The sequence below is a fragment of the Poecilia formosa genome, unplaced genomic scaffold, assembly GCF_000485575.1.
Source record: "Poecilia formosa unplaced genomic scaffold, Poecilia_formosa-5.1.2 Scaffold8, whole genome shotgun sequence".
In the NCBI taxonomy this organism is placed as follows: domain Eukaryota; kingdom Metazoa; phylum Chordata; class Actinopteri; order Cyprinodontiformes; family Poeciliidae; genus Poecilia; species Poecilia formosa.
The window spans coordinates 4,086,239-4,112,634 of NW_006799947.1; the positions used below are offsets into that span (position 1 = coordinate 4,086,239).

At 38.7% G+C, this 26,396-nt stretch overlaps 1 protein-coding gene across 5 annotated transcripts in view; it reads right to left on the minus strand.

The window, feature by feature from the left end:
* Positions 1-25,699, minus strand: part of cdin1 (CDAN1 interacting nuclease 1) — an 83,672-nt gene extending 57,973 nt beyond the window's left edge. Inside the window, exons 1-6 of one of the 5 annotated variants that reach the window (XM_016662814.1) lie at positions 25,609-25,698; positions 25,237-25,350; positions 13,190-13,235; positions 11,380-11,444; positions 10,528-10,588; positions 6,533-6,605 (exon numbers count right to left, since the gene is read on the minus strand). In XM_016662814.1, the coding sequence (XP_016518300.1) occupies positions 6,533-6,605; positions 10,528-10,588; positions 11,380-11,444; positions 13,190-13,235; positions 25,237-25,337 (346 nt within the window). In that variant the 5' untranslated portion in view covers positions 25,338-25,350; positions 25,609-25,698. Of the gene's footprint in view, positions 1-6,532; positions 6,606-10,527; positions 10,589-11,379; positions 11,445-13,189; positions 13,236-25,236; positions 25,351-25,608 lie in introns of all 5 variants that reach the window. The other 4 variants (XM_016662793.1, XM_007576177.2, XM_016662809.1 and 1 more) reach the window with 4 other exon arrangements.
* Positions 25,700-26,396: the final 697 nt, after the last annotated feature.

The window sequence follows — 26,396 nt, forward strand, 5'->3', positions numbered from 1 at the left end:
TTATATTTTCCCCTTGAGTTAGGACACCTCTTGACAAATGATAATGGATAATCAATAAAGTGGGAAATATGAGGCAGCAAACTTTATGAAGCCAGGAGACATATTACTCCCCAACAACACTGGTTTCCCTTAACAAAGTCACTACTCGACTGTGCCTAATAATCTGAAGGAAAATCAAAGGACCTGCAACCACATCAGCAATATTGGCAACTTATTCCACTTTAATGGCATTTTGATTGATTTTTTTCCCCCCTCTTCCTAATGGTCGTTTTATAGATTTGACGCTGCTTCTGCAAAACAGTAGTGTGTAATAAACCTCCCTGAAGGCAAGCCTTGGCCATTACAGCTCTTGTCTTACCAGCACTCATAATTGGAGGTTGACCACCGCCACATTTTGGTCTCTCGCATAACGCCTACACACGTCTACAACTAGACCTCCAGATCTCGTGTCTTTATAGCTCTTTGGTATTTTTCGTTGATGGCCACAATAAGTGATCTGAAATTTTTTTTGAGCGACAGGGTTAAAAATAGCCATTAATAGGTGACCTTGGCGCCGACATTGTGGAATTTCAGCCAAGCATTGACCTGATGAAAATGGAAGGCCAGGGCTGCTAATAAATCAGGATGCTTTTAAAATGAGTTTACCCTAATGCTCATTCATCACAGGCTGTAATGCCATTTGCAGGCCGGGGATTCGCTGCTGCGCACAAACACAGCAGTAAATAACAACAGGGCCCTTCGCATCCTTCGCATCGTTGCAGCCTCCGACATCAGCATACATTTATTAAAGACGCCCCCGCCTCGCACAGCAGCACACCTCCATGACACCCGGAGCTCCTCTCTACTGCTATACACACACACACGCACGCGCGAGCGTACACACATTCATTCCTTTTCAAACACGTGCATAAAAAATGCGCTGGAAAATAAGAAAAGGATAATCCTCAGGAACAGCAGGCACAGAGAACAAAGCCCTGCAGCACAACTTTGCACCTTGTAAACATTCACCAAATTTACTGTAATTGTCCCATGTTGGTATAAATTCTTACTAAGGCACGGTATCACACCGTCAACATCTGAGCAGGAAAAGAACAGAGGAGAGGAGAATAATAGATGTGAAACGCTACGCCTCCATTGGGATTTGCTAAAGAAAACAACCAGTGTAAACAAATCACAAGTCTGTTGTCATGTGCAACTCCAAAGCAAGATAAGCCATACACTGCGAGGTAAGAGTCACACAACAGTGATGTTGGATTCCACTGCCTACTTATGTGCAAGCTTCTTTTCTGAAGAAAGTCATTATCTGGAAATCTAAAAATAAATAATTAATAAAACATAGGGAAACCTCATTAAATGGCAACATTTGTTGAGGGAGGACCCTGATAAACAGTAACGGATGGCAGTTGTTATTGCCCTCGACACTGATGAGCTCCTCTGGAAGTTTGTTTATTAATTAAAAAACCCACTTCTTTCCACCGGGCGGGGCGGGTGGGGGGCAGCTACCCATGTTCGTTATATACCCCCCCACGCTCTCCCCCCTCCAAGCACAACCCACTGAGCTGTGGAGGGGCGCTTGTTCATCAAACTTCACGGAGCAAGGGGAGAGACAGGTTCTGATAATGTGCGCCGCTGAAGCTGATTTTCCATGATGAATCTCGGAGCATATAAATTGGCTAATATCTGAAAACATTTACAGATACTAGAGGAATTGACTACTTGTGGGACGTGATGGATGAGGCTCTCCAACGCTGGCCGACAGCTCCGCAAATCTCTGCGGCTGCCTAAAGCCCTCATTTGATTTTCCAATTTACTCCTTTTAAATTTATCCTCCCGCACTGAAAAAAAAAAAAAAAAGCCCTGAAGATTGGAAGGAGGAAGAGAGTCGGAGATGCACAGGAAGGGGGGGGACATGCTTTTTATTTTTTATTTTTTTAAACTGGTGGTGTGTGGGTGTTAGATGATAATATGAGGTAGTATTCTCCTGTGCAGGAGGAACCCAGTCCCTGAAGAGGTTACTGGGGCAGAACTGATCTCCTTCCACCTGATTCTGCTTGATAGCAGTGAGATGAAACTTTACATTTCAATGTGTGTGTGGGTGTGTGTGTGTGTGTGTGCGTGTGTGCATGTGCAGTTGTAGTAATATTAGACCTAGGGAGGCTGTGCTACGAAGAGAGGCTTCCCAGGTCAGGCCATTAGACTGTGGCAAAGGCTGACTGGAGCTCCTATACAGAAAAGGAGTAATTAGTATACTTGTCAAGTGAAGTGCCATGGTGCTGCTTACCTCCCTCGCTCACACACGAGCGCATCCACACAGACTTGCATTTGTGCCGACCGCTTCCCATTCTCACTAATGAAGAGCCCTTGCTCTCATTATTTGAAAAAAAAGGCTGCAATTACACAAACACCAGCTCCCCACAGCGGAGGGGTGCGAGAGAGAAGAAAGGAGAGGTGCACTCGAAGAACAATAACAATCATGGTGAACGCTAAGAGATTTTCACTGGATAAAGCGGGAGTGCAATATTCAGCTCTCGATGTGCTTTTTTTTTTTTATCAGCAAAACACTGGAGCCATTATGAATTCTGTCAAGGAACTAAAAAGATCATGGCAGACACTAACATTCTCACAGTGTTAACATCAAACACGGGACATTTATAACGCTGCATACAAGGCTTCTGTAAAGGAATGTGACAATAAATCTTAAAGGCAGCCAAATCACATAGTTACAAAACATGGAGTAGCAATCTAATCTGGAACTGGGCCTTGGGAAAATGGAAAAGGTCAAATAGCTCGCAAAATTGCCTCCTCAAAAAAAAAAAGAAGAAAAAAAAAGTCTAAATCCAAAGGCACATCAGCTCCTGTCAAAAGAGGAATAGAAAGAAAGATGGAAAGATAGCAGGAGGAGGAAAAGGAGAGCATGAGCTCCCCCAGTTTGTCTGCTGGTGACTTAAGGGTTTTCTACAAATCCAGAAATACAATGTCAATAATGTGGTATTTCTGTTGCACAAAACAAAGTAAGCTGAGACGAGATATAAAGATTATAATGTTTAAAAGATGTTCTGTCATCATTCTGCTCAATGGCATGCTTATTATATTTATATACCTAAATACATTATTAAAACTGTACCACAATATATCCTGATATTTATTACTATGACAACACAACTGATGATAAAAATATTAAAATGTATTCTTTCTGGCCAAAAACACTATCAGTTCACACAGTGTAAACGCTCATAAATATTGCTCTGAAAGTTATTAATGCATGCTGTGCTTCTTCACAACATACATTTGGTAGTGCTGCTGTTCGTTTAAGACGTACACAAAAATGACAATGTTTGATGATACTGTGGAGTATAAATCTGTCATTTGTTTGTGTCTCGCAGAACTGATGATAAAAATAGCAGAAGTAACAACTCAGAGCAGTTTATGGGTTATTTAAATGTCAAAGTTGTCTCCGGATGATGAGTTATGATCTAAATTTTTGGTTAACCATAAATTATAGACTGCAGTCTATCCATAGAGCCAATATTATTTCCTTTACTTAAGATTTTTTTTCTTCACATTGTTCAACTGATTCTAACATAACACAAATGTAGTATTAAAAAGGATTTAAAATGGCAATAAAAACATAAATTTTAAATAAAGCATTGCGTATTTTGCTCACTTTGAACTGCTCTGCATATTTTTAACCTGTTAAACTATAAACACAATCAGATTATTTTAATTCCCAAAATCAGAACGAAATAATGTCGCAATCATTGCTGATCTACTTTATTTAAAAAAAAAAATAAAAAAAAAGTTGAAGCGTCATCAATTTATTCCCCAAATGTTTTTTGCATAGAAACAACAAAACCCCACGAGGAGTTTCCAGGCATTCACTGGGATTTTCTCGACTGAGTGCACATGACCTTTCTCAGCCCAGGTGTCCAGTCCATTTTTGTGAGCCAAAAACATTATGAATGCTGATATTATATTCAATACACAATAAATCTGTTTTGAATATATTGATTCAGTCACGAGCGACATCAGATAGACTTTCATTCTGCGTGACTGATGCCCTTTCCAATACTCTGAGCTGCGAGAAGAAGGAGAGGCAGATTGTTGGTGGTGTCATCATGTTGAGGTGTGGTGGCATCTGCAGCTACTAGGCAGGAGGGGAGGGAGGGGGGCGCGGCAACAGCAGCCAGCAAGCAAAAACAAAACAAGGACGGTACAGAAAACAATTTAAAACTCTCTATTGATCCACTGCTGGTGATTGTACATATATTCTATAGTCCCAGAGGCCCCATTCCTGTTTCTCTTAAATGCAAGAGAAAAGAGTAAGGGAATAAAAACAACAACGGTGCTAGGCAAAGGCAAGCCACTCACCCAGTCGGGGGTAATGTCCCTTATATAGAAGTCTATTGATCTTTGCAGTGAGCCTGCCTGCCCTCCCTGCAGACTTCCACTAAAACGCAACACACACAAACATATGCACGGTGAAATGCGGTCTGGGGCTGGAGGGGGCATGACAGATGTGCCTGCCAATAGCACTGAACCAACCTGTTAGCTAATCGCCAGCAAAGACAATTATCCTTGCATTGTTTCATGGTGGAAACACATTACTGGGGCCTAATATACTCAGAGGGAGATTCGACGATTTGGCCACAGCCTATGTGGGAAGCAATTCATGTGGAAAGGCCGAGTGGGTCAAAGGGAGACTGCAGTGAAACTCAGTCAAAACAGAACCCCCTCCTGCATAGTCACTGGGTTAAAGAAGGCGACTGGGAAAAGGACGACATGAAAATATAAACTTTCCTAAGTCGTTCATATCTATGTTCTAGGCAATAATAACAGAGGACAAAGTATTAAGCATAAACAAATTAAAAAGAATATACTGTTTGACAACCATCTAGTCCTACAAGAGACACTCATTTATAACCTGCAGAAGGTGAGTTTTACATTTCTTCATGTTCCAACCACAAACTTTTACACTGTGTATTGGGATTTCATGTGATAAACCAACATACAGTAAGTGTGTATAATTGTCAAGTAAAAAGAAAAGAGTACATCGTTTTGAACAAGTATGGCATGCATTCATATTCAAGTCAACACTTAGAACAAGCGTTTATGACAACGGCAGCAGAAAGTCTTTTGGAATATGTAGTAGGTTCGCGTACTCTTTCCATTTTTGAGTAATGCTTAAGCGACGCTCCACATGATGTTCAAATCATGGGATTTCGTTCTGCGGATTAACTCAACAAACCTCTCTACCCAATTAAATTAAGCTACAAACACACACACTCCATTTATTCTTTAGGTAGTAACTGAAGGGAAATTTGGTTGTGCTACATTTTATTTAGATGTATTAAAACTTATCAGATTTTTACAGATTTTATTGAATATTATTAATTTTTTTCCCTCCCCCATCACAAAAAAAAACCAAACAAAAAACTCCAAATAAAATTTCTGTAAGTTGCACTTACTCCGAAAGACAGGTTTGGATACTTTTGCTAAACTCTGTGCGTCTATAAATAAACTACCATCCAGGATGTTTTATAAGCTCCATCATCCTCAGCAATTAAAGTATGCTTTTACAATATGGAGATGGACTGATGCAGAATGCCATTATGTGCGGCGACTAGCTCTCCTGGACGAACGCCCTGTTCTACAAGCTGCTCAGACTGGTATTTTGACAGGCAGTGGATAACATCGGGTCCAAAGCAATCACATCTTTGACTTTGACAAATGGCTGTGCTGCGGTGAAGTTGAAAATAACACACATCCAGTTTAATCTCTTTCTTGATTTAAATTGGAAGCACGACTTTTTTTGACATCACGCGGTTCTCTCAAAAGTATTGACTGCCCCGCAGACAAATGCAGCTAGTTGACGGAAAAACTGAAACAACGAGGAACTATATCGACATCATCTTTTTAAGTTAGTAAAATAAAAGGAGAACGGGAAAACGTTTTTATTTTTGCGCGACAAAAATTAGAGAAAAGCGGCAGAAACGACCATCAAGGAGATGAACAAACTTTACATCTGTATACGCATTTCTGGAAATTCTCTTCGACAAATTCAACAAAAACATTTGCTTCTGGAGCTCTGCTCTCCTGTGGTGCTCCATCAGCACTGGCGGGCAACAGTTCGCCTTTTCTGTCACGGTTTTCTTCAACTCAAATTCCTAGGCGCACAGCGGTAGATACAGAAACAGGAAAGAGACGGTCCAGAGTAAAAGGATGCAATCGGAGATTAGGGTGAACAGAGAAACAATTCAGAAGTGTTAAAAAGAACACAGATGAGGTGAGGAAGCATTAATCCACGCGGCCGTGGAAAGCAGAGTGATTCTCCAAAGACTTAACTGCCACTCATGTGCCCCGGGACACGGCCACCACTAAATGTTGTCCATCTCTTATTAGAGTTGGGCAGACTGAATATACAGCTGATAGACTGCACCTCTGACTCAAATGAAGAGAGGTTCAACAGACAAAGTCCTACAATCAAGACTAGACAGAAGATTGCCGGAGTGACAAATGGAAAAGTGTTACTCACGCATTCCGCCGTCCATGTCCTTAAGGAACCGATCCAGGATAATACGAGCCATCAGAGTAGGAGACAGATCCACCTTTGGACAAATTGCACAGCAAGAAAAAAAAAAATGGAACAGATTTAGAAAGATTATGGTCTCAAAGCTGATTTATTACTATTTTAAAATAAAGGCAAACAGTATCTCATCATGCACCTTCAACTTGTTCCCATTTTACCAAATTACATATACAAACATTAGTTTTTTATTGGAATTTTCTATGGACAGCCCAACACAAAGTTGAGAGAAAACAATGTTTTCTATTTTAAATAAAAACCTAAAAAAAAGTGGTGTGAATTTGGATTTGATTTAGGTCTTCACCAGCTCTGCACATCTGGACATTGACATTTTTGCCCGTTCCTAACAAAAAATAGCTTATGTTGCCATGACTACCAATTTCAAGTCATGTCATTGATTACAAATCATTTATTAATCAAAACTTGGAGCAAGTCTAAAACATGTTTATGCTTTGACTCAAATCAATACCAAGTTTTTATTTTTTCATAATGTCGTTTGTGCATCATTGTTCTCCCACAAACCTCTAAGGCCTTCCCAGTACAGATGGATTGATACTGGAATTAGGTCACACAGAAATTAACTTCATTTAGTTGTTAAGATGACTTCTGAAGGTCTCATTTGTGTTGGTATGTCACACACAACCTAAATAAAATAAACTGAAATTTGTCACAACAAACGTAAAAATGTTAAGGGGGTATGAATACTTTTGCGAGCCACTTTGAAGAAACTGCTAAACCTCAACGAAGATCTGGTTTGTGTGAAAAACATCAAAGTTGCACACATTCTGAAGTGCAAGGTTTTGTCAAAGAGGTTAAAAATTTCAGCGCTGACCTGACACCAGCTGTCTGTGTTTTAGTGATGTCATACATTATAATGATCTTAATGGCTCTAAATTGTATTATTGTATTGCTAACCTTTGACCTAACTTTTGACAATCCCCTTGCAATCTGGTTTTTGAAACCCTTGCTTTGCAATAACCTTTCGAAAAAGAACAATAGCTTAACTGTTAGACAGCCGAGGCAGCTGCCTGAATCGCCTTAGCCTCCGTCAGAGACACATTCCCAGCCTCTCATCTTGTAAGGGAAAAAGCCGCACATGCTACATCCAGGCAAGAAAAACAACAGAGAGCTTTAATCATAGAATGATCACCGAGGCAAAACAGCAGCAACTAATAGGACACACCTCAGGGACAATGCGAATTGAGTCCCTAATGGGAAGAATAAAATCTATGGCTCTAGCACTCTTTGAACACGAAGACACCTTATAGGTGAGCGGTGTTTTGGTTTGAGTGATGAGAAGCCCTGACAGGTAGGAGAACACTAATGATTGATGCTGAAGGTCTCTACCAGACCATATTTTTATCTGCACACTGCATTCCATCAAATTTCAAACATTATCATTGCAGTGATCTGTTCACAAGAAAGAAGCATGTTGTTAAGGCAAACTTAATTAGACAAATACAGTTGAATGAATGAATAAAACATGTATATATGAAATAGAGATGTCGGCTTTCCTTAAGCTGCAGTTGACCTTTATTTAAACATCGTATAGAGCACATACAAGTACAAACGCATTCAGTCTCCCCAGTGTGGAGGGAATTAAAACACTGCTTGGAGACCAGCTTGTTATAAAGCAACATTCTTACAGCCACTGAACATTTTTCCTCTTGTTAGCATAATTGGAGACCAAAAGTGAATTTGCACTCAGCTTGCTGCAGTGAACGGAGTGTTTCATCTTTCCTCAGATGCATTATGATAATGCTAGAGGCAGAGATCCTTCTGTCTAAACAATGTCTTTATACCCACTATGGCATTTGGTAACATTTCCATAATATTGCAAATAGGAGCTTGTAAAAATTCCTAACATGTCTGTTATAATTAGGGTGTGGCTTTGCGTCTTTATTAGGTCCCCTGATAAATTTTCTGCCTCTGTGTTTGCCACCCTAAACTGCAGCAGCCCTTCTTCGGTTCTGGTGTTGTTCGGATCATCTCTGCTTTGCTTCTCACCAGCCTTTCTTCCTTTTATTGGCCCTCCTGTCCCCTCACACCGTTGGATAACAAGAAAGTTGCAGATTCTATGAAACTGACACATGAAAAATGGCAGCATTACTTCTGCCGGTTCAGCCTGAATAAGTACCACCTGATTAGTTCAGGTACTTGCATCTCCTTAATTTTCATATTAATCACAAGTCCGTCTCCATTCTCAAGCCAGTATTCTCCAGTTTAGGAGTTTAACATGTGTATAAGATTAACAGAACTCAAGAATCCAGCAAATAAAATTAAGATAGTTAAAAAAAAAATACTCTCATCATTTATCCAAAAAAAGCTAATGGCTGTCACATGAAGTGCTCCACGAGTGCACCTGCACTAGAGCCTACGTGTAACATTTGCATAAAGATCCCCATAAAGCTTGAAAAACAGTGAGTTAAGATTCCCTTATTCATAGACTCTCTTCTGGAGACAAAATACCCATAAATAGCTTTCATCTCAGTTAATCTTTTTCCTCTTTTGAAGATATATTATCTCATAAAGACATGAAACTACATCAATTAGCAGTCTGGGAGGGTATGAGTGCTTGGTTTAAATGTTAAGTAGCATATTAAAATGACAGTTAAATGGTTCATAGACTGCTATCTATGTGCTTTCCAGGAGAAAAAAAATAATATTTCAATTAAGAAGAAAGAGACTAATAGCTGTTAACTTTCAGGGCTCCGATTAAAAAAAAAAAAAAAAAGAAACCTCTACGTTGGAAGAACTAATAACATTAAGTTCTAAATTTAAATGATAAAATTGATTATATGGTTTATTTCAATGCAAAAAAAAGAGGAGACTGAAAAAGGAAATGTACATTTAAGTTAGGCATGTGCTTTTATGAGTTTCTCATATTCTGGCCCTATTGAAATTCAGTAAAAGACTATTTAAATACAACCTTGTATAAATAAAGTGGCTGCTTTAATCAAAAACACAAAGTCAACAGTTATTCATATTGAAACAAAACATAACAACTTACCAAAACAAAGAATTAACAACCACTAAATTTAAATGTTTATAGGTGCTTATTGTGCAGAATATTATACCGGGATATCACACCTTTTTGCTCCCCTACTATCTTTAAAATTATAGCCACCCCAACTACCCATTAGAAATCAGCTTCCAGAACTGTGGTTGTCCCCATTTTCTACCAAATACTTAAATTTAAAAATTAAGACTGGAAAGTAGCTTTCTTCAAGCCAGCTGGTTGGAAGTGTGCAGCAAAATGTGTGAAAGCGGAAATGCTGTGACAAAAATGTTAGCATTTTAAGCTACTAAATATTTAAAACACTGGTTCACAATGACACAATCATAAATGCAAGAATTAAAAACTGAAAATGCATAAAGTGTTTAATTCTTCGTCTTTAGTAACACTTTCACCAAAATGCTGCAACTGTTGCAACAACCCAACACTCCAGTGCAGAAATATATGTAGAATAAAAAGCTACTTAGAGTACTAATCTCTCCTAAAGGACAAAGTAAAAAATAAATTATATAGCCTAAGTAGAAGCCTATCCCACATCTACCATACAAATAACTTACAAATACTATTTTAAATGTGCAGACAATACTCAGCTTCTAAAGTAAACAACTACGTGATAAAGAGAGGGATGAACCACTGACCCTTTTCCTCACCTATCCACACTTTGTGGCACCTCTGTGTGAACTGCAATTTGGAAAATTACAAAATAAAACAAAACACTATTTTTACATCTGCCTAATGGAGCTTGAAGCTAATTACATTAGATAATTGGTAATGGAGAGAACCATTTTCCCAATTTTGATAATGACTAACAGACAAGGGGAGAAAATCTAAAAAGTGAATCAAAGACATCTTTATCCATTCATGCCAAGAGTATTAACTGAGTTTGTGTTTTAAAGATGCGTAAATAAGTTAAACTAAGTGTTGTTACCTCATTTGCCAACTCCAGCAGGACAGGAGCAGTGGGGCAAACCTTGGTTTCACTCAGATACCTTCATTATAACAAAAGAACAGCAGAAGTGGTTAAAAAAAGAAAAAAAAAAAACAGCTCACAAAGAAAGACAGAAGGGTAGAGGGGGCTAGATCAGGCTAGCCAAGACATGCTAATGTCCCTGATGACATTGCCCTGGGTGGCATATGGCAGGCTCAGTGCGGTTAAAACAGCACTGCTCAGAGGGCTTCAAATTTCCTTCAAGCCAGACAAGCATTTGATAGTTAGTTAACCCCTGCCGCCCAGAAAGCCTTTTTTCCCTTGCCAGCTAAAGCAGAAACTCCCCTCAGATCTCGCCAAGATCATCTCTGAGGTTTGCTCCTCTAAGTGGATTAGAAGTGCATTATCCAGGCTTATTTTCTCCAGAACAATGGCTTAATAAGCTAGATAAAAGGCTAATTGCAATATGCAAAGAGGCTTTTCCTGTTGGAGACTTTTTTGTTGTTTTTTCAATTTAGCTACATTCATTGAATTACACATAATCATCCCATCATAAGCCTGCGTAAGGCAAATGTCTAATGTTTTTTTCTCTGTTCTTAATATGACAGTGAGAACAGAACTGTGGCTTAGCAGGTGCAAGTAAGAGCAGGGAACGGATTCAGAGTAGCGATTTGTTTGGTTGGCTCATGATCCTGCATGTAACTTTGGCCAGATCCTTTCTCAGTCATAGAATGTCTGGATAAAGATAAACCCACAATTAGGAGAGAGAGAAAAAAATAAAGTAAATACAAATGGCAGAAACAAAAATAGGAAAGGAAGGCTTAGAATCAATTGAAATGTGTAGAATAATACCTTTGATAGTATCGTTCCATAACATCTGGCACATGATGTCTTGACATTGTTCTTTTAGTTCGTTTCTGCCACAATAGAAATAAGTCCAAGTTAATGTATTAATAAAACATAAATAAAATTTAAACATTGAAAAACATTTTTTTTTTCTCCTCTGGTACAACTTACCCCATCAGCAACTAATTTATATAATATTTGCATGTCAAGAATTACTCTGCACTATGGTTATTCACCAGCTTTTTGATTTTTTTTCCCCACTGGTGGATAAATTATCTTTAGTATTAAGCTCCAGTTGTTTTTTTGTTTTGTTTTTTTTGTAGTTGGAAGGTCTCCTTACCATCACCCTCATATTTTGCTCCATCCACATATTCTCTAGCTGGGTAAAGTAAGGACTCTGGCTGGGCCACTAACATTACCTATAGTATGGAGACTCATATCTACCATCTCATATCTTGATCCAATTAAAATATTACTTTAAGCCTAAATCTGCCAGGAATATAGTCTTTGGTTTTAAATGTAGTTAAGTATTTCTGACTAATTGTGGAGATAAATAGTCCAAAATTCTCAAGTCCATGCTAATTAAAAATGATATTAGTTTCTGAACATTGTCTGTCAATCCATGCAATTTGGGGCTGGTCTAATTTGGTCCTGTTGACAATTTGTCAAAACTGGCTGTTGTTGGTAGACCACAGCATAAAATAAGTAGACAATAGAAAATTACATAAAATCTGAAGTTGTCACAGCAGCTTTGAAATATCCCTGCCTTTCAAACTGATGCAATGTCCTGTGGCGGATGGTTAAATTTCCATCCTAGCTATAAAAGTCACATACAAAATGGAGAAAGGATGAAATGACCAGATCTTTAATAATACATATTATCATTATTATTGGTAGTAGACATAATTCAACCCAACCAAAGCACCCCCACGTTAAGCCATACTCTTGCACTCTCTTCTGTGGGAGCAGTAATTTAATTTCAATAGGTTTACTGGAGGTCAAGGTGTGCCAAAGCAGCCTTGTTCAAACCTACGCCCTCCCTCCCTCCTCCTCCTCCTCCTCCTCTACCTGCTTCGCCCGAACCTTGTATTCATTTCCTCTTTTTCGATCAATCCCTGACATTATACACATACCGCACTCTGACATTTTCATGCAATTCAATTGCCATCCTTTGCGGAGAGGCACGAGGACAGGGGATAAAAGAGGAAGAGCATTGGTTAAAAACTTATTTAAAAGCTACCACACACACACACACAAAAAAAAAATGTAATTCCACAGAGACGGGCAATGTGACTGACACCTGTCAGTGGGATGATAAATGACTCCATTTTCTGCCTGTGCTGCCTTCTGCCACTGGCGGCAGTGGCCATTTATCATCATCCGCTGTCAGCCGTGGAAAGCAGCAGTGACAGTGCGAGTCAGCAAACATTTAGCACACACAGCCGCACTACACAGGGAAATTATTATTGTCAGAATAATAATGGTTTAGCATAATTTATTACAGGTCCACCAAATAAGCAGGGGCTAGATGTTATTAGACAGATGGATGGGAAGGTTTGGCAGACATCCACCGAGGCTCAGGCAGGAAAAGGACCTCAACGTGAACGTGAAGTAGGAGAGGACAGAGGTGTGCGTGCGTGTGTGTGCGTGCATGTGTGTGTGTATGTTGGGGGGAATAAATGGGGTAGTGAATGAGGGGAGGTGGGGGTCTTCCAAACCAATCAGAAAGCTGGCAGTTCAATTACAAAGAAATAAAGGGACATTCATCATTCAATTAGGCACCTGTCAGGGCTCACAAAGGAAGAAAACTTCTAACCTGGTACTCCAGGGAGAAGATGCTCAGAAGAGTGGACTGCGAGTGACTGGAACAAATAAAAGAAGGACAAAGTTAATTACCAGAGTGCATTGCACAGAGACAAAGGGAGAGGGGAGCTTCAAAGCTGGGGCCAGCTGCCCTGTAATCTAAAAGAACATGAAAACAAGTGTGGCAAAGTTGTTCCAGATGAACACCTCTGACAAAGAGTTCCTGCCATCATGACGTGGGGGGAGCTTGTGTGTGGTATGAGAGATGAGAGACACGAAGCCTGATTTTTGTTTCTATGCAAGTCCTTACTACACTCTTGTTTGGTTCTGTCATCAATATATGCAAAGCTGCACCCATATTAATCAGCTTATGTTATTATAAATTGGACATCCACTCAGAGCCCATCTAAACACGCCTAATGTTGAGAGACATTTATCATATTTATGCAAATCATGTGAAGGGTTCTACGGCAGTTGTTGATAACAATCACACTCTCCCAGTTTACCCAATTTGCAAATTGGATGACCACAATGAGATTCTGTATTTGACTGCTGTGGCAGTGCATGCAGAGGCAGAAAATGTTCTTTTTTTAATATACAGTGTTAACATATGGACAACTCGGGAGTCATTCCCTGGAAACTGTTGGGCTTTGAGAACAGAAACTTTCACAGCAGGAAGCTGTGGATCTCAGGAGCCAGTCAGATCCATAACATTCATCTTCAGCTTCAGTCAATGTCAAACACCTGGCAAAGAGGCAAACCTGGGGAAAAAAAGGAGCTGCAACTGGGACGCAGAGTCCCTCCAAAATCCCTTCCCAACCCCCACAGCATCCGTTGAGTTGATGTTATTTACATGCATGGAAGATGCTCTTCTAATTGGCTGGTGCACACCTTCTCTGTGCATGTGCACAAAAGCAATTAATAATTTTACACATACATGTAAACAGCTTTGCAATTGTCCCCAGTGGTTTTTGGTAGCTGTGCAGTTTGGCTGAATTTAAAATGGCTTTATTTACCACTGATCATATTTAGACTGGACCCATCACACAGAGAACCCTCATCGGATACCAAGTTATGGAAAATCGCCAGGGACCGAAAAGTTTCATCTCAAGTACAAGATGGGAAAGCTCTCAGTAAAATAACCTTCCAACTCAGTTTTAATTTCCAGTGACACTCAGGGATGCAGGGGCCACTGCAATTAAGTAGGCCATTAAATGGTCAACCGTCAACATGTGGACACTAACTGCAGCAAAAAAAAAGAAAGAAAAAAAAACACACACACAACTCTCCCACATTCAAGCCTTGCACCTGAGTATTTCAGCAACATTACATTCCTTATTGTTGGCAGGGGACCAACGCGATTCCCCTGTCAGAATCCACATCTGTTAGGTTTTAAATGGATTACTCTTTTTAATGAGCATGATTACTGCTTAATTGCTAAATCTTTAACTTGAAAGGGACATTAACTGCTCTTAATATCCATGAAAGCATATCCGTTCTAAAAACAATGAACTTTTTTGAAACATTAAATTGTTTTTGATTAAAAAAAGAAATGGTCCACAGGTGGGTCAAAAGAACCAAAAGCATTGTGCTATAACATAGAAATGGTGTGATGAAAATGTTCTGTTTCCTGTTTTCAAACCATTACTCTTCAAAATCTTAGCATACCTTAATACCAAAAATAAATAAACTAAACCCCACTGAAGTCAAATTGTTTCCTCAGTTTGACAAACATCATTCTGATTTGTTCACCTCCTTTCCTTATAACTCAAGATTACTGCATAAAAAACAGCAAAAACTTAAGATGATGCCAAATAATTTCCAAATATTTTTCCTGATTAATTAAAAAAAAGATCTTGTATAATTTTCAGGTGAAGTAATTCATAAGATTTTTGAGATGCTGAAAAATGAAATCCCTTTTAATATTAAGCTTTCTAGAAGACACCTAGAGGTTTTAGTTAAAAGCTGACAAGATGTGGAATTTCATTCTCCATTTTTTCTTTTCTTTGCAAAAGAAAAGAAAAAAAAAACATCTGAGTAAAGAAAAAACTCACCACATGATGCTGCCACCTCCATGTTTTCCTGTTTTAGTGATGCACAGAACATTGAGCTAAAGGTTTCTTGTTTTAGTCTAACCATGTTTCAATATTTTTTTAAGTCTCAAAAACCTGACTTTCTTTTTTTTTTTTTACCAGTGGTGCATGCACTTGAGAGGCACAGTTTGTCATCTTCATTGCACATGGCAAGAACAATCGGTAACACCCGTGAAGAATAGACGACAATATTATTTCAGAGTTTGCTTAAAATATTTCTTATGGCAACACTTCATCAAATTCATTCAAATGAAAATTGACATTGCGAACGCTCTCTCTATCTTGTTAAATAATAAAACGGACAGAAACGGTTTTAAAAAGTCTTGAGACTTGCAGCGCATCCTCCCTATATTTTCAAGAAGGAAAATTTAGGATATAATGTGAACGTGGAAGAACAGAAGGTTGGTAGACAGAAGAGCAGTTAGGGAATCATTCACTTTCAACCTAATTACCCATCCTTACAACAGAAGACAGAGCATTAATATGCACTGGCACCAAAAATAGTGAAGCTGCAGATTAAATTAAAAACAATTAGGGACTTTCACTCTGTCATTGAGCCAGTGTGGGTGTCTGGTCAGTGCTTCAGGCTCTTTTAAGCTAGAACATCCACTAGTGAATCTGAAAAATTCCAAGTTAAAGCAATAGCTTTAATAGTATTTCCCTCTGCATTCACAGCGTAATAGACTCTCAAGCATAATAGGAGAAAAAATAAATAAATAAAAACACTGAAAAGCCTTGAAAATCCCATCAAGCTAATTAATAGGAGATGAGGGAAATTCAAGCCATCAATTATATTCAGAATCTTCCTATTTACAAATAATTAATTATAAACAATAGCTGTAATTTGGGTAATGAAAGCCACCTGGCTAATGGCATTGGTATCATATGCTGTGACAGTACTTAGCATTTGGTGGATCCGCATGCAGGGAGTGTGATACGGAGCAGCTCTTCAGGGCATGCAACTGTCTAATTGAGGCATTGTACATATTTTTTAAAATGGCACCGAAACAATTTTCAGAAGGCATAAACACGGACGAGAAGGTTAACTTATATGAAATACAAAATATTCTAATTTCACATTAATTGCTTTACTCATCTCCACATCTACATCTATTTTTTTTAATTATAGTAAAAGCTTTAATAAGCATTTAGGAGTCTCATTCAAGAAGTCCGTGAAGCACTTACTTGCTTATAGATTAATATTTTATAAAGTGAAAACCAGCTTTATGGGGGTTAAAAAAAAAAGTAAATATGCAAATGCTACTAATTACACATGCTGACAAACAAAATGCTAACATCTGTTTCTCAGCAAAGTCGACAATCAGTAGCAGTGGAAAAAAATGTTGGCAAAAAAAAAAAAATATAAAAAAAATCTTTATGGATTAATGTATAACTGGGATATATTTTGACAAGAAACGACCACAAATCTCAGTGTGTGCTCCAAAGCTCCAAACAAATACTTGCACAATAGTCATGCTTGTTTACACTTCAAATTAGTTTTACATTTTGTTTTTCTAAAACAAATGTAAATTATCCTATGTATGAAAAAGGACTCAAAAATGACAGCAGATGTGCTTTTTGAAATCCTTAGTAGTTTATTTTTCATTCTTGAAGGAATAAAAAAATATCAGCAAAAGACATCACTTACATTTATTGGCACTCGAGGTCAAATAAAGGCAACAGCATCATTTGAGATTGGAAAAACAAACAAAAAACTTTAACTGTACCACATTTATTTAGTGAGAAGGAAAAACTTCAAAGTTAAAACTGGTTGATACAAAATCACCAACACCACGATTAAACTGCTGTAAAATTATGCATAATTTACTTTTTATAAAGATTAGAGTATTCAGGAACTTTATTGTTAACTCAGCACTTCTTTACCTTAGCTACTCTTCAAAATAGGGAAGACAGAGAGCATGCAATTCAGGTAAGGCTGGACATAAATTGCACTATTTTTTTCAGTTGTGATCAGCTGCAGCTCAAACTGTATGATTACATTGGAGGTTTCAATAATTTACAGCTTATGAATTATGTTCTCACACTGTACGTGCGTTTACGTCATGTCATAGCTGAAAACGGCCAAAAAGAAAACAAACTGCACAGTTTAAGCCCAGCTTGAGGCAGATGTGTGTCGACCTTCATCACTTAATGGCAGCAATAAAACAGATACTTATCTAAAGATAATGCAAAACTACTTTCAAAAAGTTTAAAATGACTAGAACTGTGAGAAATAAAAACATTTGAAAAAGACCCAGGTTTATCTTTCCACTATGCACAATGAAGGAAACAAATTAGTAAAAATAAATGTCTTTTTAATGCTGTTCAACTGGGATGATGCAGCAATACAAGATAGATTTACTTTAGGCTTTTGCAAAATTTTTCCCCAGCAAGGCACTATAAGCTCACCTCAATACTACAATACAACCTTGTTCATCATCTTTCTCCAGAAAGTTACACAAACCTAAAGTCCTGTAGGGGACAAAGGATAGAAACAGTTTAAACACAGCTAGACAGGAGCATCTAATTGGCAAAAAAACACCCACCCAACCCAGACCTCTTCACTTCATTACGATCTTTAAAAATTCTGTCTGCTTCGGTGTCTGAGATGTCAGGGTTGTTTAGTAATGGTGGTACAAAGAACGAAAAACATCCCCACAATCACCGCTGTAATTGTGATACCAAATGAAAGCTGCAGATATTCACAGCTCTTTCTGCGAGAAACATGCTAAATGTATTAGGGTTTGAAGTCGTTGCCATAATGCGATTGCTGTCAATGCTACTCCCGCAAAACTGGGGTGAGTGTCTATATTATCCATCAAGTCGACTTGCAAGTGTCCAATGGTCTGGCAAAGACGACTGCGCTGGCCAACCTCCTTTATTCTCCTTAAGCATATTAGCAGAACTTCGACAGTTCTGCGCAATTTATTATATTTTCTCACACCACTAAGATTCCTCTGGTAGAAGAACCTCACCACTGGTGTGAAAATGTCTGATTTAAAAATCAGGTTTTCCTGAATGACTGATCTATTTTGAGGATTTGGAATGAGAACTGCAAAGTTAAAGTGCTCAACATATATGCTGATATTACTTAAAGTTCACATTTCTCAAGTAAAAATTTATTTTTATTTTTACGTTACAGAGATGATAGGGTCCCCATCATCTCTGCAAACCACATCACATTTGACGAGGAGCTTCTTATCCCATTGTTTTCAGCTCAATGAGCCAAAAAGGCTTTACAATCTTTACGGTGTGCTTAGACAACATCCCAACGATATGAGAAGGAAGTGGCTGTTCCTGAACTTCCTAATCAAGTAATTGATTGCATCTATTATTCATGACCTCCTTAGCCTGACATGAAGTTGTAAACTCAGCACAGCTTCTCTCCTTTCTACATCCCTCCTCTTTGCTTACACTTCATCCTTCCCTCCACCCTTCCAACACTCATCTAACTACGTAAGGCTTTCGAATTAGTTTGCCAGCCTCTCAGGCTTCAAGGCTTGTGCCCCTCAGCCCCAACTGCCAGTTTGTGTTTTGTTCAACGTGAGCAGCCAGAAGTGTAGGGGCCACGCACTGCGAGCCGTAGAGCCTGGCCCCTGCAGGCTCTGCACTTGATCAGTGTCTGGGTAATGTTGTCGCCACTTCCAGCCAGCAAAATAGCAACGCGTCTCTACCTTTGTGAAGATTTAAAACGCAGAAGCAAGAAATAAATCAATTCCTGAGCAAGCACAATGATATGATGTTTAAAATCTTATAAGCTTATTTTCTGGGGTGATTAATAAGTTCCAAGTGAGTGAATGAAATGTAAAGATTTGCATCCATCGTTGTGGAAATTGTACGAAAAAAAAAAAAAGTCATACACGAATGTGATCGAATAAAGCCAATTTTAAAGACTCAATCAATTGGGAGTGAGAGAAAAAAGGTAATATTTCTGACAAGTGACATGTGAGTCATAAAGAAGAAAAAACTTGTAAGTTAAACATCAAAGAAAACCACATATGTCAGCAGTCAAGAAAAATTTGAAGTTTCTCTACTAGTTTTTCAGACATGGTTGAGAACCTGGCTATCGCTGGGTTAATTTACACAAAGTGCTTAAAGATAATGTGAACAAATAAACGTTTAAAACTGAAACTGCTTCATCAACTTCTACTTTTTAAGGGACTTTTTTTTCCCAGAGCTATAAATGCTTTTTCCCCCCCATAAAATATGGATAATCTATTGGATTTAAAACTACTATCAAAAAAAGAATAGAAAAGAAATATCCCTTAATCTCCCACAGTGGGAAAAGTCAGGTGTTACAGCAGCCGAGAGTCTGGATCTTGCAGCACTTTTTTTTTCCTCTTTTAGGTGTTATGAAAATAATAATAATAAAAAAAAATCATTCGAAATCTAAATAAGTAAGAAACAGATGGAGGACAAATGGAAATTGGTATTGACCAGGGAAACTGATCGGTGCATCTCCAGTCAAAGTTACAGGTTTTATCCAGAAAACATGTAATCACGATAGTATTAATATTGTCATTTCAATATACAGGAACTAAGTTTGTTCATACTCTTCTTTCACCACACTCTCCACACCACTCTTCAATGAAAAATGTAAACCAAGTGAGGCCATAAAGAGCAGAAAAAGCCTGTCCAAGAGGCCACATGTATTACTGGCATCCAGGATTTGCATGCACTTTAAATACATCTGACATAATATCTCTCCTAAGCAGTCCTTCACAATTGTCATACTGCAACATTAAGATGACGACAGCAGTCTAGTTCAAGTCGAAATGATGGAATAAACATTTCAGGGTTCTCTTCAGGCTTTAAATTAAACTGATTATGTATAAGTCTTGTGAATTTTAACAAACTCTGGTGGTTACTAAATCCTCAGATTCGATATGCATGTAAAAGGCATGAGACGTAATCAGAGATGAAAAAGTCTGATTTTCACTTTGTCTCTGAACAATAATCGGCAATCGGTCTTTAATAGAAAAAAATTCCTCTTATTGTATTTGTAATGTTTTACCATTCAATCGAAGATCAAACAGCACCTTTTCCCCCATGTTTTTTAGTTAAAATTTTTTTTAAATAATAATTAGCAAGTCACACCTCAAAGATAACACAAAAAAATCAGTATTAACCAGGAGAAGCCTGATCAGTACAACTCCAGACTGTATCACAGATTATGCAATCCAGACTTTTGTCAGGATTTATAGTAAACTAGATATGTACAGATCTTGCCAGATTAACACACCACCCCTTTTACTATACCTACAGATTTCGCCTGAATTAAATGGACAAAGAAATTCTACTTCCATTCAAAATAACCAAGTAACTAAGCTCCTCTATAGCTGCGATATTACCATCAAAACAGTGTCTGCAGCCAAGAAATCAACATATCAATGGCACATGCCAAAACAACCCTGCCCCGCACTTTCCCTCCAAAGATCATGGCAGATAAACCCCGAATCAGGGAGAAATTAACAAATGCTTGACATTTGCTCAACATCCATTATTCTGACACTTCTTCAGAATTTCAAAAGGCTGAACGCATGCTTAATCAACATTCATATTCCCAGAGCGAGCTCCAGCACCATATTGCAGCCCGCCTCAGCGCTGATGAAAACGGCACATTAGGGCCCGATTCGAAAAGCGTTCAGGGCCTCCTCACTGGGGAGCTGTGTGTAAATGTGTGTGTGTGTGAGCGAGAACGTTTGGAGGGGAGGGATGCTTCACTTTACTATTTAAGCCTTTTTTCCAAAAACCTTTTTTCACTTCTGTTACCGTGAAAGGAAAATTTAAAAAGGTGTTTGTGCGTGAATTGTGAGTGCTTGTGTGCGGAGGTGAGGGAGGAAGGGGGGGGGGGGGGTAATCATTACGTCCAAATTCATTCATAATAGCACAGAAGGACACAGAGGACTCTCACTTACCCTCCCTCTCCATCTTACCCTCCTTGCACTGACGCTCTCTGGGGACAAGTGGTGGAAGGACTGGGGGTCCCCTCTGGACCTGAGGGAAGTCAGGCAAAGCCTCAGAGGGAGGCTCATCATTTCCAATTCTAATATGAGGACCTGATGGGACTGATGTCACAGCACTGCGTTCACCGGCCTGCTGCCTAGCCACAGTCCAGAAACTAGACAGGACATCAGGGCTGGCTACGAGGAGGGCAGGAAAGACGGAGTGAGAACGGGAGGGGTTGATATTTGCATGCCCCACCATTGTGAGTGGGGGTAAAAAGTGACAGCACCGTGTCCAATTGTTTTCCCCTCAGAGCAGCTCGGCCCCAGCAAGAGAGGCCGGGCTGACAGATGACTCCCAACATCTGTGTTATGCAGCCGTTACAGATGAGGGACTCCACATCGCAGTCGTCCTCTCTCTGTCTGTCTATGGGACACTCCCTCTCTCCTCCCACTATCGCTTTTCAGGGAAGAGCTAAAAGACTGGCAGACCATCCATGGAAATTACCTTGAAATGGTCTATAACAATCATCTTGTTCAAAGTTTAAATTTTCTTCCCTTTGAGCCTCCAATCAAAAGCAATGACTGTGAAATGGGTTTGAACTCAACTTGAGCATAATAAGAAGAACCGTTATTATTATTCTTTTATGCCAAGGGACACTTCACTAGATTTATTTCAATACAAAAAAAATCCAATTAAGAGTTACATTTTTCAAACAAAATAAATGTATACAGATTGCAACATCTCAAATACAAAGATGTTATACAGCACTCCATTTAAATGTGTGAGTTGCAGGAGGAAAGTACACAGAAGTTAATTCCAGCGGAGTAACACTGGTGCACATTTTTAGGCTTTGGCGAGATCCAAGTTTTATATCAAAGTTTTAAAAACTTGCTCTACAACTTTGTTTTTACAGCTGAAATTACTTTTACACTCGTTGCAGCATATAGCTTGTTGGCTAGCCGTAAGGAGGCTACCGCATCTTCATCGCCAAAATACAATGAAATGTAGTTGTTAAAGCAGGTAATAGCTGTAATACATTGTCATAGCAGCAGTTAGAAATACTACTGCTGCTTTGTTTCAAATAAATGCAATTGCATCATGTTAAACTCTTATAAAGTGTTATGTTAATAAGACTAATTTATGTGTATTGATGCAAAAAAAAGTCTGGATCTGAAAAATATAAAACCCTGCACTACATAGGATGGGACGGTGATATTATTTCTCACCAACAAAAAAACACCTTAACTGACTGGACACATTTTTTCTCCTACTCTTTAATTTAATCATACTGCAATCATCATATCCTTTCAATTCCGGCTTGCCAGAATCCTAATAAGAAACAAACAATTTGCTGATACTGTTATTTCTTACACTGCATTATCACATTTTTTGTATTGCAAATCACTGAATGCCATGATTTAATGCCTTAATACCTGCCCACTATAACCAAACTATTCTTTTGCCCATCATTTTATTGCAGGGTTGTCCACAACAAACCGCCAGCTCACTCCCCTTATCCCCCCCGGCCAATATTTACGCAGTGGCAGGGCTCCCACACGGTCCGAAGGGACAGGAGGGGGTGTGGGGCGCGGGGCGGCTGACTGCTGTGCCTGAGCGCATGCTAAGAGATGATGGATGGCCTAGTCGATATGTTGTGTCTTAAGAGCCTGATTTCCTGCCAGTCCAATCACTAACCCTCCAGAGCCCGGCTCAGCTGATTGGACAACCAGAATAATTTCGCAGGCTGTGAAAACACTGCTGCCGTGCCTGTCTGTCAGGCCCGGTGACGAGACTCAGGGATTTTACGGAGCAAGGGCCTCCCAAGGATTGGTTATGGTGAACGAAATAATAACAATAACCAGCAAGACTAAACAAAGAGGCAAGCACCTCTGGGAGAAAAAGATTGCGCAGAATTATTGTAGCCAAAACTGTCCAATGTTTTACTTTCATCATTACACCCAGCAGCAATGCTGTTATAAAAAAAAAAAAAAAGGTATTTGGACAGTTAAATGGCTCAGGAAATAAAATGAAAAAGCAGAAAAACAATAAGGAGTCTCCAACTGTTGTTGCCTAAACAAGCACAATGCTGGATGCACTTTATACACATGACATTCTGTAAAACGCTGACAGAGAGGGAACAAAGGCAGAGTGAAGCTGCGCCGAATCCCCTTTGGGGAGCTGATACTTTCTTCTAGATTGGTGATTAGGACACAATGGAAGTAGGAAGCTCCAAATACATGCGACTTTGTAAGTGACCTCGACGGGATCAGCCGTGGTGTCCTGGTGGCCTTGGGGGATTACACATGTTACATTCAATAAAGTGAGGGCCCTCAGTGTCAAGGAGAAAGGCAAACACAACCATTAACCTCTCTCTTCGATTTCTGGATGCACAAGCGCTGCATGGCAAAACACCGCCTAATGCTAGGGCGGAAGCTAAAGCAGAAACCTGCGTGGAGTTAAAGAGTGATCATAGAGACTACATTTAATGGGATTATAAATGTTTAACGGGTCTAAATTAGACATATAAAAGGGTGTGTAAACAAAATACAGACATGCAGCATGATCTCACACCGAAAAAAAATGAATCCAACCTTTAACCCAAGTGCATTTATTCAGTCATAATAAATTTGCAAGAGAAAAAAAAAAAATTCTTTGCATAATTATTGGTTCCCCCGCTGTCAATTATGTAACTCCCCTCTTGGATAGGACAACACCTCCTCTTCTATGCAATTTCTCAAGGATGGAGCAAACAGATCTTTGATCGTTCCTCTTTACATAATCACATAATCTCCTTCAGCTCTCCTAACAGATTTTCTTGAGGATTTTCACCATACCTTACACTGCGCATGAGATGTTGTTTTTTTTAAACATGTTTATCTTTTTTGCCTATTGCAAACCTATATAAAGTATATGACAAAACCACACAGTTCCAGTGAAAGGCCCACTCAATTGGCAAGCAGATAGCGTGGCATGGCAGTGTTTACGGCTAAATTGCACTGAGGAAAATGGTTGGTGACCAGAGTTGGCCAGGAACTATTTTTTATTTAGAATGAATACGGGAAATGGGAAGATCATTCATGTTCTAAACTATAGGATAGAAAAGGGGGTATGATTACATAAGTCAAATTTCGTCATACTCCTTTTCAGGAGTCATAGTCACCTGACAACAGTTCCCAGTTAGAAATCCAGCAAAAAGAGTTTAAACACAGAACAATCAATGGCAGAAATGCCTGCAGCATCTATGAAGCGATAGGAAAATTGCATGTATAAACTACTTCTGACTAATTCTGTCATAGAGTACTGTACAATCTCTATTTGTAAATATGTTCCTTTAGAAATTAAACCCATATAATGCAAAGAAATAAATTGTTTTTGGGCTATACTTTGCAAATTGTAGTCATAACGACAACAGTTAATACATTTCTGTGTTTTTCTAGACTTGAAGTTAGAAAAACTAAAAATGATAGTTGTGGTAAACTACACGTGACCCAAGGAAATTCTTCTTTGGGTCTCATACAATCTTGATCTGACCCTAGACTAAGATGCTGCTCTGTGTTGTTTACCTGCCAGTGAGTTTTGCAGATTTTTTATTTTTATTAAAACCTTTAACGTCATGTTGTTTATCTAGTCTAGATCCCCCCCGAGTCTTATCGTTTCTATAGTTGCTTATAACCTAAGAGCTTATAAGAAAGTTCCTATAAACTCTGTTGAACTTTAAAAACACGATAAAAACATTTACAAAGGCATTGCTCCAGCTAACATGATTTATCCCTAATAAATATACTCAAATTAAAGGACTCAAATTAAAGGCCTGGGCTATACAGTGTGAGAGAAGGGTGCTGCAACAAACTACATTTGATTTATGAATTACTTATCTGTCAGGGCTGTCAATCGATTTGACTGTTTCCTCAGTGTGTAAAGGTATGTGGTTTTAATTTAATCATTATTTGTATGTCAAAGGAAACACAAAAGCAATAATAAAAGAAAAAAAAAGAAATATAGCATAGCGTGTACTCACTGAGGATATCTGTCTTTCAGTATCTTCATACATTGCCGAGTAGGTCTCAGCTGTTCAGTCCACCTCGCTATTTCTTTATACTCTGCACGGGACAGCCTCATCCTTCGCCTTCTACCATATGCATAAACACAAAGAACAGAGAAATTAGATTTATTCAGTCGGGAGCCTGGTGTTAGGAGGAAAACAGACACTTGTCAGACCCAGCTGAGCTGCTAACCGCAGTTAGCTTCATACTTTCGTCACGCACCAAAGTAAATGCCTCCCTCAGACATTTCCTGCCATCTGTGTAGAGTTATCACACTTCTCATGAATACGGCATGCAAGAAACAAAACTACCCCAGCAGTTTAGTAACAGGTAAAGTGTTTATTTACCTTCAATTCCTGCTGCCTGGGGGACAACCTCGAATAGCTTCTTCCCGCTAGGAAGTTGAAGCAAATGCGTTTTTGTGAAAAGTGAGCTGATTGGCTCATCCGTCCCGGATCCCAGTAAACCGCTGGATGATTGGCTACTTCACAGTAATGGGCGGTGTAAATCTTAATGGATTCAGAGTCTCTCTGCAGTTGCATTCGTGCCGTGTTCAAGTGTGGAAGCCCATTTCGTTATAAAAGTGCTGTCTCACGTCACTTGCCAAGTATATTGTAGCCCTGAAGTCCAACAACTCTCGATATTCAATAACTTGAAAGGTAGGCTGTCATGGAGAATTGGAGGAGACACAGCGATTATTGTTATCTATCAAAAAAATGTATCTGCTTCATAGCAAATCAAAACGTCCATTCCTGTTCCGGTAAGATTCGGAAATAATTTCACTAATAAATAATTTTTAATTATTTTAATTTTAACCATGCATACATTTCAAAGAGATTTAAGCAATAAATATTTCACCTAGGAGAATTTCTCTCAAAGAAATAGTGTTCTCATAATGAAAACTAAAACTGTGCAGTTTTATTTATTTATTTATTTATTTATTTATTTATTTATTTAGTATAGACAAGATGTTCTGCTCATTTGTACTGATTAAACAAACTGTTAAATTTTAAAACATAATATTGGTGCAACAATTTGAATACAGTATTCGGTACATTTTATTAAATATTTCTGAGCAGATATAGTGAACTACTAAGAAGGGTTCTGGGGATATTGTGTAAGATTAACTCCTAAG